Below are 15,455 nucleotides of genomic sequence, written 5' to 3'. Positions count from 1 at the left end.
AAATAGCATGTATGCATCATTTATATTTTCATTCCAGATAATGCCTCCTTTAAGGAAGCTCTTACCCAAGTTATGAACAGATTAATATGTTAAGCAGGCATTTAATTTCATGGACTAAGATTGAATATATTAATGCTAGGTAAGAATTTACTTCCTTAATATTTTGGAATGCACTTCAGTTGAAGTACATGTGGAATATATATGTCATGCAACGGAGGGACAGTGTGGAGTACTGGATTGCAATTTCTCTAAATATTCACAAACCTCACTCATGGTATGGGAAGTTTTACACCTTTGTAAGAGTTTTAAGTATTGGTCCATTATAACCTGTTTGTCATAAAATGGACAACAGTATAGAAAAAACGTTAATTGCCTTAATTAAATGAATGCCCCACTAAGAGTTGGCGTGTTCTTTTATTAAATGAAGTCACTAAATGTTATGTTATAGTTTCTGAAAATCTTCATCTGTATTCCTAATTATGGGAGAATGTATAAAACAGTACCTACTAACAATATTAATACAAAAAACCAGCTTTCAAAACCTGTAATAAAATTAAGGAACTAAAAAGTAACAAGTAATATTAATTTGAAAAACAAAATTTATTGAAAACCAGTAACACAATTTTTGAAGGGAGTGACAATTTTAAGTAGACTAAAAAATAATGAAGTAATTCTACAGAAATCAGATTCATTTATGAGGTAGAATGTGGTTATGTAGTACAAGCTTAAAAGAATGTAGTTTTCTTAAAATATGGTCTTATGAATTAATTGCTGTCATTGAATTACTTCACCGACAAGGCAAATTAAATACCTGTATTTATGATTCAAACTTTCATTTAGGGTAAAATCTATTATATACATTAACACATAGTAGGTTATAATAATAAATGCAATTGTACATTCACTACATAATGGCTAATACAGTGTACCTATTGATATTCAACTATTCAATTTATTAAGTACTAAACCCTGTGTATCTTTCCTTTTTATGCTTATTAGTAGGATTGCAAAAAGAGAAAATATGTATAGAATGTATAACGTTTATATAATTATGTAATACATGTTTGTTGTATTTGGTGTCACCTTACATACTGTGTTGTTTTCTCAAATTAAAACTAGTTTTAAATCTTTAGTTTCTTTAGCTTATAACAGTTTTTTGAAGTTGATTTATTTTTATTTGTATTGTTAAGTTCTTATTCATGAACTTTGACATTTATATTGAAAAATAAAAACCATTTAGAATATTTTGGTAATATTTTATATTTTTATTAGTTAAGTCTAACTAAGACAATTAGTTGTGCACCCCATATTATGACAAAGTGAGATAAAATCAGTGTAGCTTATGTGTGTATTTAAGAAAAACTAAACATTTTAGCCAATTTTTATGTAGTATCTTATTTGTTTTTAGACTCTAAAACATCCAATTAGGTTTCAAAACAGTAGTTGTGCACTGTAGCTATTGTTTTGTACATCGTTTTTTTTGTATGAAATTAGAATTAGAGTTCAGTAACAAACATAACCAAGAGTTTAATTACAACTCATCATACAGAATCAGATAACATGGCTTCTTTGTGGGAGTGACAGGCTCTCTGATTCTGGGGTAGGTGCAGGGGGAGCCCAGCGCTGTCTCTCTCCTGAAGCGAATGCCCAGTACAAGAGTGCCCCCACGAGATAGACAGCGATGATTACGTAGAACGCGTACTGCCACTGCTCTAGATTCTACAGTATAACACATTCAATTTTTAAAAATATTCTAATAGTAAAATTGGTGGAAATAGGCCTAGACAAATTCTCGATATATTCTAAAGAAAAAAATACATAATTATGAGTGAACATACATGCATTAGGAGGATCATTTTGGGTAAACATAAAACATAAAATTGATGATAAGATACTTAAAGCATGAAGGAGTACGGGAAGACTGCTTATTTTAGTTATTTTTGCAAATAATAACAGTCTTTCTGTATATGCATACATGATAATAATTTCCTTTATCTTTATTACTTCTAGACCAAGTTTTTGTTGACTTATTGTGGGGAATGATTTGTGTCAATCAAATCCTTAAATACTGTACAACATTTGACTATTAAATTTTACAAATGTGTTATTATTACCAATAGTCTAAGTAACAGTGGTGGTGAAAACTTTTAACACTAATATAATTTAAAATATTTATATAGCCTATATGGGAAGTGATCCTAGTTCTGGGCTTACATGACTGGTATCATAACTACCACCTAAGTTTTACGGTTCACTCTGAATCCAAACATTTTTGACAGAATTAAAATCTTAAAATATTTCAGCCTCCCTGTGGAGAACCATCTTCAGTCAACAGATGTTAAACCAAAACTGCCAGAAATACACATTTCCTTTTATAGTTAAGTTAAAAGGCAGGTCTATATCTTTATTAACTGTAGCTTAAACAATCAACAACCAGTATGAGAATACAGTGATCAACATTGTTTCCTTATCAGACTGTCAGCCTTTTGATAATTTGATACTTTTTGTATTACAGTTTAGTCATTTTCCTTTATTATTTCTACCGTTTTCTTATTACCCTTGAATGATAGTGTGGAGTTTTTGCTAGTACTTCTGTTTTACAGATAACATATCTGTGATGGGGAGGGTTGATTCAATGTGAATGTTGAGTTTAGCTCTAGTTCACTGTTCTCTTAGTCTAGTGCCTGAAATCCACTGGACCAAGAATTAAGTCTGTGACAGTGTCAGATATCAGATGCTGCACTAAGAGGAAGGTGAACTGGAGCTAAACTCAACATTCCTATAAAATCAACCCTTCCCACTCTAACTTTGTTATGTGTAGACAACTTGGTCTCTCCACTTTGCTTTGGGATTGTGTCTAATACATTGTTAGTGACATAATTTTGCTCCTTATGAGACAATGAGCAAAAATATTTCACTTAGATTACTCTTTATTTTGTAGTCTCTGATATCAAAACTATATAAAAAATTCATTTTTTGAACTCCTAAGTCTCTCCTCTAAATTTACTAAAATGTAAAAAATTTGTTATTTAATAAACATGTATTAGCCTGGGAATAATATTTGCTCTCAATTTGAAAACGACCCAAGAAGTACTTTAGTAATAGCATACTAAAAATGGTAAAACCTAAATTATTCTTTTGTTTGATTCTCACTTCTGTTGGTGTACTAAAGTTATATAAACTGTTGTATATGCTTTACAATGATGCATGCTAAAATCAAAATAATCATTAAGTAAGATAGAGAGGATGACTAACCCTTTCTCCGATGATGTAGCCAGTAAGATGGGTACCCAGAAAACTTGAAACACATGCAAATGTGTTGGAAAGTCCCATTAGAACACTGGCATGCTGAGGCGCTATGTCCAGGTGATTTACACTGAAACACAAGCACAACTATTGGGTCTTCTACTTGGTCTTCTTACAACTAAAAATAAATAATACAACTTTGGACACTACATCCGCCCAGGGCCGCATTTACAAATTCGGCGCCCCTAGGCCTACAGACCAAAGAGCGCCCCCCCCCCCACCTCCAGAGGACTCTGATTACACTGACGTAGAAATCCAGTAAATTTCTTAATTACGTAATTTTGATGAAAGATAATTACAATAGTATATATATATAGAAGTGTTTTGAATAAATAAAAGCAATGAACCAATGAATGAGTCAACGTCGCACCCCGGACCTAGTTAACCTTGGCCACCCGCCCCGCCAAGCGCCAACACCACCCGCCGCCGCAACTTTTTTCTTTTGTGTACTTTAAAATTTATGCGCCCCCTAAAATTTTGCGCCCTAGGCCTGGGCCTAGTGGGCCTATAGGGAAATGCGGTACTGCATCCGCCTATCATAGCTATATATTAATTATTTATTTTTATAACTTACTCTAAATTTACAATATACTATTAACTTTAAGAACACCAAACAAAATAATAGTCACTTGTAGTTAAATTAGACTTTCTGGACTGGCTGAAATGGTACTCAAAGAGAGAGAGCATAATTGTCAATCTTTATCAGAGTATGCTGTCCAGGGGAGTCGATTTATAAAAAATACTTGGGGGGCTCATACCAAGGGTCTTGCTCTCGGAAAAAGTTCTAAAAAAGTGAGTTTTAAACTATTTTAAGCATTTTAGAGTCATGATCAACATTAGAACACTGAAAACTCGACTCTCGATAACTCGACACTCCGGAAACTCGACAAGCTGACACATTTTTTGGCTTTGAAAAAGAAACAAAACATAAAAAGCTTGGTATTTTCATAAAAAGCTAATGTAATTTACACCAATAATTATGTTTATAGATTATCACTGAGCAGTGAATATATAGCACTGAAAGGACTGAAATTATATTAAAATTAATCCTAAACTATAACTAAAAGAATAAAACATAATATATTGTTGTCGGCTGTTCCGCTATAATAGCACTTTAATTGATAAGTGAAATAGCTAATCTAAGCTTACTTTAATAAAGGCTCAGGGTTCATGAAATAAAACATCTTAAAGTTAATGCTTTAATACAATTAACAAAGATAATAAAGTATGTGTAATACTTACAGTCAAACTGTATGTAAATAGCAGGTTTTAATTGGGTCTTACTCCCTAAAAATATTTAGGTATTTGACAATAACTAATACAGTACCACTACTGTAGTAATATAGGAATACAGTACTAAACTAGTACTATTTTGAACCAAACTGAAAATTTAACATTCTGTATGCATTTAATTCTCTAGGTTTTTAATATTGCTCAAAATACCATTATTAGGGCTATGGTTTAGAAAGGTGCAAATGTTGACCTTCTGACTGGATTACTGAATATGAAGTTGTTGATGACTGGTCTGATATCCAATTCATCCAAAACATCTTGGTGGGCATGAAGAACAGCCAAGTTTTTCAATTGCTTCTGTCCCTTTGTTGACCGGAGATATGATTCTAGTCGTTTAAGGGTTCTAAATGGCCATTCTGCTGTTGCTGTCATGATTAGAACTACTTGAAGAAGCTTAAAGTTTCACAACTTCAGATAACATTTCTCCAACTGCAGGCTCTTGTGTAATCTACTTTCATACATCACACATGTTTTTTATAAGCAATATCAGTTAAAATGATCAAGTGTAAGCGCAGTCTCTCAATTTCTAGATAATTTTTGGAAAATTCAGTTGATTTTTCAAAATTTGTTTCACCTCTGTTTGTTTACTAAAAGAAAGCACTCTTGTTCAATTTGAATGACCTATGTGAGTCAATTTGATGCAAACTGCTCAGTAATACACAATTGTACCGTTCCACAAACAAATATAAATAGCTCTCTAGTATTACTTTGGGGTATTGAAAGTGTGTGGTGCGCTGACTTTGTTGTTTTCATACTTCTTTGGTATTCTTCGATTGTGAAGGTTTTTCTTTTAAACACAATTCCTAAAAGTGTTCAAAACTATCCGTCTTCCATTCAATATACAAATAAATAGATGCCCTCATATGTGTTTTCCTGATCAGCAACACTTAGATGAGGGCATTGATTTTTTTTGTTGACATCTACTGGGTTCATTGCATAGCAATAAAGACGTAAAAAGAATTGTCTAGAATTTTAACATTGACTCAAGGTAGTCTGCACATTTGTAATCTGTCTCTGTTTTGTCCTCTGCAGAAAATATTTTAAAAAGCTCTAGAAGCTCTTAAAAGTTTTTCAATATTCCCAAGATACTAGAAGCTCGCATAGTCCATTGAGTGGGGCGAAGGGGCAGTATACCAGCTTGGTTGTTGGTGCTCTTACAGTGTATGCTTCTGAAAAGTCTCATCCTTTTGGTAGATTAAGTCCTTGGCTAAAGCCATAATACGTAAGATGGGAGAAACTGTCTACAACTACCAAATTTAAACTGTGAGCAGTGCGGTGGCTGTTTAATACAGGCACCAGTGCGGTGAGATGAAGCTAATGAAGAACTGCTTCATTAGGTGGATACAATTAATTTTTTTAAATATTTTATACCTAAAACTATTAACATGCTATTAGAAATAAGCTTGGCACACTCTAAAAACTAAATTCTTTGGTACTGTTCCTCTGCCCATGTTTCGCCTCTTAAGTGAAGCTTCAGGTAGACAGGCTGTGTGTGCATAGAGTTCATGGTTGGGACTGGGCGGAGTGTTATTACTCATAAAAAGGTTTTTTAATTTAAAATCAACCTTTTTATATAAATTTAAGATAAGATGTACTAAACACGTGATATTTGTATCTTTTCTGACACTTCAATTGTGTTGAAATGTGTGCAAAATGCATGCTTTTAGTCTAAACATATGCAAAATTTTCTCCTGGGGTGTCCCCCGGATCCCCTACGGCTTAATACACATCCTTTTCAAGTGCCATAGCTGAGTTTGACTAGTGGCCCGATCAAGAAAATATGTCATAAATAAGCTTTAAAAGACTACTTTAAAGCTTCGTCAAAATACATCTACTTCCGTTCCTTTTATTCTGCTTCTGATAAAAGGGGAAGAGTGTGCCAATCCTTTGTTTTCCCTTTAACTAGAGTAAAATTGTTACGGGGAATAACCAGTTTTGATAACCTTATGTGCAATACATTCACAGCTTTATCATCAATGTGGGTTTTAGAACACCGTTTAAATATTATTTTCAATGCATAAATGGTTTAATTGTCACTGGTGCAATCTAAAATAAAAATAAAATAGTAACTTTGTCTTTGCAATCTGCATAACACATCTAATCGAGCACTGTATCATTATTCAATATTTTCTAAAATTTAAATGTAAACAAATGTTTCTGCCACTTTGGTGAACTTCAACTAAAAGACAAGTGTCAAAAACTGTTAGGGCCATTTAACTTTAGATTATGTGTAGTAAGTATTATAATTATTTTTTCAGAATTATTAAACATTTCGAAAAACTTTTCCAATGTTTCTAGTCTCTTAAACCTTCCTTGGACTTTTAAAAATATTTAAAAACCTAAATTAGCTAAATCGATCCAGCCATTCTCGAGTTTTAGTGGAGATAACAAACCTCACCTCATTTTTATATATAAAGATTATTTCTAACCTTATTTTTTCTGAGAATTGTAAAATATTTTATCATCTGAAATTTTCACATTACTGAGTGCTAAACAAAATAAATTAAGATTAAAACAGTCACCTCCTTGAAGTGAATTAAAACTGTAAAACATTTAAATAAACTACTTTTTAATAATTTATAATATGTAAGAAATTAAAGTGTTGTTATTGCTAGTTATTATTTTATTTCTATTAATGTAATACTATAGCTTTCGTAACACTCTTGGAGGTTACTGCTTTTTTAGATACTTGAAGTGCTAAACTCTTGAAGTTAAGAATGGAATAAACCCTACCCTCTTTATAAACTACATAATTATAATAGTATTGTAGCAAATAAATGTATTTCAAGGTATTATTTGAAAAGACCATTCAAGTCAAGTCAAGTCAAAATGTCTTCATTTACTCAGCACAAATCAAGTACATAAATAATGTCAAATATTAAATACAAATAATTACATGATAATGACCATAATTAAGCCTAATTCGAATTACTCAAAAACTCATGAAGGGAGTAATAAGGGTTGACAGAAAAGATTTTGATGTCTTTTAAAATTTATTCTTATCTGATATATTTTAATCGTAATAAGTAGTATTTTCCACAAACTTGTGCCCATATGAGTTGTTTTTCTATTGAAAAAAGAAAGCCTGTGTTTATCAGGTTAAAATGGTTTATATATTTAGTATTATAGGGATGTATTTCAGAGCACTCACTAAATTTGTTTGGATTATAAACAAAATAAAGTGCAATAACATATATATTGATTTTATACTGTCAATATTTTTAAACTTTAAAAATATTCTCTAACATGATCATAACGCTTTAGTTTCAACATTATTCTAATTGCTCATTTTTGAAGGATTAAAACCTGATCTAAATTATTGCCACAGGTTCTGCCATATACACATACAACCAAAGCAATGAGGGAGTGTATATGAGCATGATAGATCATTTTTAATACAGGAACAACCATATAATGAATAAAGTGAATTTTTCTCTAAAAGAAAACACTACTTATCTTAAAACGTTCTAAAAAATTAATATGTTTTGTTTATAATTTATTATTATACCTAGAATGAGCTCTAATGGGAACTAATTTTATTAATGTAATTTTACTACAATATTTATATACCTGAAAATTATATAGAAGGATATGGCCTTTTCAAAATGAATAATACCTCATATATTAATTGTTTATTTTTAGTTTCATGAACCTGCACATATTTAAATATACTAGAATATTAAATACACTCAATATAAAAATAAAAAAAACAAATACATTATATTTCAATATTATTATTTTAAGAACATTCCATGGTACTGGTCACAATTCTTTGTGATGATTTTATATAAGACTAAATTGTATTTTTAGGTATTAAATGAGGTATCCACCTGAGGGAGGGATCAGATTGTGAAAATTTTGGAATTTAGCGTTACTAATTGTTTTCGTATCACTGGGCAATGGTAAATGTAGCAAAAATTGCTGTAATCTTTTCTCTTAATTGGTTGTAGCCAATATATACTTAGTCTAGATTGTGTATAGGCTAGTGAGTACTATTGCTTAATAGGATTAAGTTTTTAAAACACTATTGTGACAAATTGGTCAACTAATAGTTTCTAATATTGACAATGTCTATTGCTTGTTATGTGACTTGCCGAAGGATAAATAAATGTCTTTATTGTCTTTAATATATTTTTGGCAGCATTCAATGGCAATGCTCACAAAATGATGAAGATATTAGCCTCAAAAAAACTGTATACTTGCAGACAAGCTACCAATAGCTGATGTCTGACAGTTGATGTGCTGAAGAAAGCGGTTATAGCTAGTCAGTAATTAGTTACCTGAAGGCAGCCTAAGTAATGCTGACAGCCCTATGGCCATTACCAGACACAATCCACATCGTTAACATAGTATTAGTGTGTGATATGATGGAAATATTAGTTTTATGAATACTGTTACTTGTTTACGGTATCAATGACTGAGAACAGTTGTTGTAATAAAATGTTGATACAGCTATTCAGTAATTAGTTACCTGAAGGCAGCCCAGGCAAACGCTGACAGTCCTATGGCCAGTACCAGACACAATAACGAACCGTTAAAGGAGTTTAAGTGTCCTGCAAGCAAAACCAATATTGCCTGACTTATGAAGGTAACACAGATGAAAACTTTCCGCACCTATAACAAGAAGAAACCTTTTATGTAGTATTATGTAATGGTCGATAAACTAATTTAAGGCTACCAAGATTGTATAGACATGAACTGCCATGTCACTCTATCGTTATACCTTGTCTTCACTTCCAAATTTGAATTTCAAAAAATTAACATAGTATGCACAATATATCCAAAATGTATTCCTTGTACACTGTCTGCCTGTGGAGATGTTTTCATACTGCATACTGTATGGAGACTGCAAACAATTTGGATACAAGGTTGCATGTGGATCTGGAGACAAAACACAATGTTTTATGTTAACCAACTAATTATAATACATGGACACAAGATGCAAGTTTTCCACCTCAATATTCTGCATGTGTGGAAGTGTCTGTGAACAAAGGAATTTTTGTAATATTACATAGTCAATCATGAATTTAAAAATAATGATGGAAAAACAAAGGTCAGGATAACTGGTTTGTAGCTCAATGCTGAAAAGAAAAAATATAACTTAAAAAAAAAGATTGTTTAATTAGAATATTGTTAAATAACTTATCTCAAGAAAGATTTGGAAAATGTACAAATTTTGCATCTGAGAGACAACATAAACATATTAAATATTAATATAGAAAATTTTCAAGCAAAAAAAAACCAAAAACGTAGTAATGAATTGGCTCAGATAAAGCTTCTTCTTGATGACCAAAGGTTTATTGAGCCTTCCTCCTCAACTGTCGGCTTCCATAGGTAATGATGCACTCCTACCACTTGATGCTTTATCACTCTTTGATGAGCTCAAGGTGAATTGCTCAACAACCAAATTCGACCTTAGTCCTTTTTCAAAAGAAAAAAATTTTCATTACATAGGTAAATTTTAAAATTATAAGGTTTTATAACTGTTTTGTGTCAAAATTCTAGATTTGGGTAAAAAGATCCTAGAAGCTTCAACAAAGGAGGGATTCACTTGAACAAAAAAGGAAAAACAATAATTTGTAGAGAGAGTAGAGTTGCATGGTCAATACATGGGAAAATCAACAACTTTGGAGTTGTCTTGGAATATGGGACTGTTGTCAGGACTTTGTCTATCTAAGTGAGCACTGGAAGCCTCTTTTCCTCGTATAAATGAATTATTCTCCAAAACGCATTGAAAGTCATTTTAACAGAATTGCCCAACCTGCTGTATCTCTTTTCACGGATGACAATCGCCTTATTCTAAATAACTGTCACTTTAGCACCCTGTTAGAACAGTAAACAGCCATATCATGTTTGATTTCTGACTGATTCAGCACCAATAACCTATTCTTAAACGTTTCTAAAAGAATATTGTGAACTTTTATTCCCAAATCTTTCAAAACGTTTCTAATATTTATACATATGGTGACAATTCAATAAATAGCTGAAAATTTCCTAGGGTTCTATATTGAGTTTGACCTGAAATATAATAACCATATAAACATATCGAATCAGCTAAAATAAGATACATTCACCTATAGGTGCCTTTCTACATTTACATCACAAGAAGTTCTTATACTGGTTTACTTAAGCTTATTTGAGTCAAAGTTAAGATACAAAATAATATTTTGGGGATTTTCTACAGTGATCAACTTTAATAGAGAATTTACACTTCAAAGAGAGCGTTGACGGTCATCTGGCAAATGAATGAGACCAGTTGAAAAACTCTAGAAAGAGTTTCTGACCTAATAAGACTCTAACCTTGGCCTTCCTTCTCATTTTTCATTTGATAATGTTTGTTGACAAAATAAAAATATGTTTCCACATTTAAATCAAGATCATAACAAACAGCACAGACATTATCTAATTTCAGACCAATTCAGATTCAACCTTTATTATTTTTTGGCTCTAAGCTCTATATTTCACTTCCCAATGTAATCCAAATGCGAATGAATGTAAACAGTATTACAATGTATTTAAGGGCTTACTTGATTGGAAAGGGTTTCTACAGTATCCACGACCGATATTGTTTTGTAATATAAATTATTTAAAAACTGTTACAAGAGTGTACTCTGTTTTACATTCAGATTGTATCCTCTATTGTAAACAGTTCTGTTCTATTGCTTTAGAATTCTAACTTTGCGTACTGATTTTTTGACATGCACAGTAAACCTTTGTGTTCTATCGTGTAAATAAATTATTCTTGTTATTACGTAACAAATTTAGGTTAACAATTTGGTATGTGTACAGAGTAAAGAAATATGCTTTTATTAAGTTAAGTGCAAACATTTTAACTTTAACGCAATAAGTGGGTTTCACTAAATCTTAAACCGAGAACAATCCACTAGAAAACCTACTAAGTTTCAAACTTCCAATTTAAAGAAATTACTTGTAAATTACTGAAAAGTCTCCAAATTGAATTGCTCATTTAACACTTGAGTGTAAGTACATGTTTCGTAGAGACTTCAATTATAAAAATATAGCAATCCAATCGAATTTTTTTTATTAGTCATATATAATATGTTTCATTTTAACTTATTTGTTGTTTGAGAGATTTTTATATTAATCATACTACTATATAAATACGAAACTGAATTAACTATTTATCTTTACAAAACTGCAAAGGGCAGCGATAATGGTTCCAGATGATTTGCAATTTCTGGTCATACAATGCTCACTAAAATTCAAATCAAATCAGTTTTATTGCAGCGACAATAGTACATTGTATAGCAAACGTCATGGATTTTAATCTAAAAAAATTAAAAATTTCTTACATTCTTATCCCAAAATTCTCATTCACACATACAATTTTACAATTATGCACATTTCATTCTTCACCAATATAATCAACTTTAACAGCAGAATCAGTCATGTAATTGGGCGGTCTCCCAGTCAAATGCAAAAAATTTCTCTGCATTATAAAATGCTTATGACACCAAAAGGTGTTTAAGGTGCATTTTGAACACCTTGGGTGAGGCAGGTGTTCAAAAACCACTGTTCTGTGTCTCGCAGTTCGTAGTAGTTTTCTACCTCGTGTCTCATGCATATGTATGTGACGACCTCTGGTTAAGGCACACTTATACATACCAAACAAAGTGGTTTCCAAAATGTACAGACACAGGAGAGTTAACAGCTGCAATTCCTTGAAAGCTTGCCTGCATGACTCTCTGAATTTTATTTTTGCGATAAAACCTAATCTGCAGAGGTTATTCTGGTGAAGTTCATACCCTGCAGTAGTCTTCTAACCTGAGGTCAGAAGAAAGTTGCAGATCCATAAACCCCTCTTTCTCGATAATTTAGCTGCATGGTTTAGAATTATAAAACAAGCAACCCAAGCTCGTCTTCTCCTGTCACCATCTCGACAAACTGTGACTGGCTTATGTGTATTATTGTACCATGATGTACTATAATTTAATCCACTGTACCATTATGTTGGTAACATTGAATGTAAAACTACATCAGTGTATCTAATTAAACTGTGCTTTGTGGGTCTACTCCTGTGACATTAGAGATGGGCTGTATATAACGTATTAATGTCGGTAATATCGTTATTCAATGGTAACCTATTACCAAGATAATGTGTTACCAGTAACATCCTGTTATTTCAATAACAGGTGGGCTGAATGATTTGAAGTTCTCATAACGTCTTTCTGCTATTATGTTTATCGGTAACCTGATTACTGAGTAACAGCCGAGACTACTATCGTGCAAGGAATGAGGCTAGGAACAACCAAATCTGATAACGCTGGTATTACATTACTGAGAAACCAATAACGTAGTGGAGTAAGCTGGATGGTGCGGTAGGGACAAGGAATAAAATATCAGATTGAAATAAATAACAATAAATATGTAAAATAGATTATCAAAATAGAAAAGTAGACTTTGCCCTACGATTCTGTCGTGGGCTAAGGCGAAATAGCCCCACTCATGTAGATTTAGTCTGACTCAGTGTACTTGCAATTTTTTAATCAGTTCAGTAACAGCTTGATACTAATGCCTAGCGTGGGATTGGCTGGTAACATGTTACTGGAACGTAATACCGACTAACCACGTTATTTTGGTAATAGGCTATTGACAAGTAACTGTATTTACCATCCCTATGTGACATCACATCACTCCAAGCTAGCCGGGTGCAGATTCCTTGCCCTCCCCCCGCCCACCTGCCAATCACCAGCAATGCAGTAACCACCTGGGCAAGTACTCAGCTTTGGCGGGCTCCGGAAAACATATTCGGCCAGGCCTCGTCATGACTCGCCCCCACCCCGTCTGTTGAATCGGCTCCTTCAAATATATGTGTGCCGAGGTCAGGCCCGAGCCCCGGTAAAAATGTCCGAAAAAACCGGTCTGAGTACGGGCCTGCCTGGACGACATTCTTGTAACAGAACAAATTATTCTGATCATATGGTTAGATTAAAACAAGTTTGTAAGAGACTAGAGGATAGTGGGTTTAGAGTTAGTAAATAATGTAGATTTTTGTGATAGCCTAGAGTATTTGGGTTTTGCAATTAGTAAACAACGCGTAGACTTCACCAAACAAAATCGAAGCGACATTGAGTGCCAGACCAAAGGATGTAACTCAGTTTAAGGGTTTTCTTAGTACAATTTATTGTGATCATATGGTTAGATTAAAGCAAGTTTGTAAGAGACTAGAGGATAGTGGGTTTAGAGTTAGTAAATAATGTAGATTTTTGTGATAGCCTGGAGTATTTGGGTTTTGTAATTAGTAAACAATGCGTAGACTTCACCAAACAAAGTCGAAGCGATATTGAGTGCCAGACCAAAGGACGTAACTCAGTTTAAGGGTTTTCTTAGTTTAGTTAATTACTACGTACCAAAATATCAACAATACTCACACCCATGTACATGTTGAATTTTTAAGGGGTTTAGCATGTAGCAAGCAAATCATTTGAAGAGGTAAAAAAACACATTCTTCAGCTCAAGTACTAGCTAATTTTACCCTGATTTAAATTTAACCTTAGTATTTGATGCTAGCGCCAAATACAAAAAAGATTGTATGGTAGGGCTCATCGCCTTTGTCAGTAGTGTGTATATAAATGTGTGGAAAAAACAGTACTCACAAATATATAAAGAACCTCTTGGCATTGTGAATGGTGTTAAAAGTGTAACCAATTTTTATATTGTAATCACTTTTTGCTAATTACGGACCATAAATCCCTGGTAATTAGTTATTTTTGACTCAAAACAGGCAACCAGCTTTCGATGGCAGTAGATTTTGTAGCGTATTGGTATTAGGGATTAAATATATACTCAGAATCAACTTGTAGGCTTGGACACGTGGGAACACAGGTGTGTGTGGTTACTACATGTTTGTGATGCCAGTCAACACCAGAAAAGAATATTACCACTTATTCATATTATAAGATAACACACTTATTTCACTCTAAAATATCTTGTAACCAAGGATAATGTAATTCTAAACACACGTGAAACATATAAGATAATAATAATTATATGGAACAGTGAAATCATATTATACAGCTAATAACTAAATAATATTTCATGTCACCAATAATATTATAATAATATTTAGGTCTAGTTTGATTGTGGGTCTACGAAATCGTAACGAGTAACGTCTATTCGGAGTTGTCTGTTTATTTACAACAGGTACGGTGTTTACGTCTGTGCGCGAGGTCATTGTCACAGATACTCGTGTGTTGTTGTGTTGGAGTGGGGAGTGGTCGCCACGCTTTGCCTATCTCGGCCACTTCGCTTCCGTCATCGCTGGGAGTAGAGATAGCCTCCCGACTCTGACCTTGTGCTTGTGCCAAGTGTGGTGGAATGCGGTGTTGCCAGATTGCGCTTGAGCGCCACAGTTTGATTGTTTTCAGTTTGAGGGTCTAATGATTTATCATCTAAGCCTACTGGATTCTGTAGTTCTATCAATTGGTCTATAAGACGCTTTAATTTCTTTCAAGAACATAACAAAATTACACATGTTATTGTTGAGTCACTCTACCAAACCCATTTTTCCTTACTAAAAAAACGTTCAGCTAAAACCAGATGGCCTAACATCACCATAGTTTTTATATTTGGTTGTTGTGGTTATACAATATTAAATCAGGTCTAATTAAATGTAATCTACATTTTACACACACACACACACACACACACACACACACACACACACACACACACACACACACACACACACACACACACACACACACACACACACACACACACACACACACACACACACACACACACACACACACACACACACACACACACACACACACACACACACACACACACACACACACACACACACACACACACACACACACACACACACA

General features: G+C 33.1%; 1 protein-coding gene across 1 annotated transcript in view; it reads right to left on the bottom strand.

Moving 5' to 3' along the window:
• Positions 1-581: 581 nt before the first annotated feature.
• Positions 582-15,455, bottom strand: part of LOC124356967 (vesicular glutamate transporter 1-like) — a 30,194-nt gene continuing 15,320 nt past the window's right edge. The window contains exons 8-10 of the mRNA XM_046808308.1: positions 9,071-9,213; positions 3,256-3,376; positions 582-1,719 (exon numbers count right to left, since the gene is read on the bottom strand). Coding sequence (XP_046664264.1) covers positions 1,552-1,719; positions 3,256-3,376; positions 9,071-9,213 — 432 coding nt within the window. The 3' untranslated portion in view covers positions 582-1,551. The remainder of the gene's footprint in view (positions 1,720-3,255; positions 3,377-9,070; positions 9,214-15,455) is intronic.

Source organism: Homalodisca vitripennis, chromosome 3 (assembly GCF_021130785.1).
Source record: "Homalodisca vitripennis isolate AUS2020 chromosome 3, UT_GWSS_2.1, whole genome shotgun sequence".
NCBI lineage: Eukaryota > Metazoa > Arthropoda > Insecta > Hemiptera > Cicadellidae > Homalodisca > Homalodisca vitripennis.
This window is presented reverse-complemented; position numbering and strand designations above follow the sequence as displayed.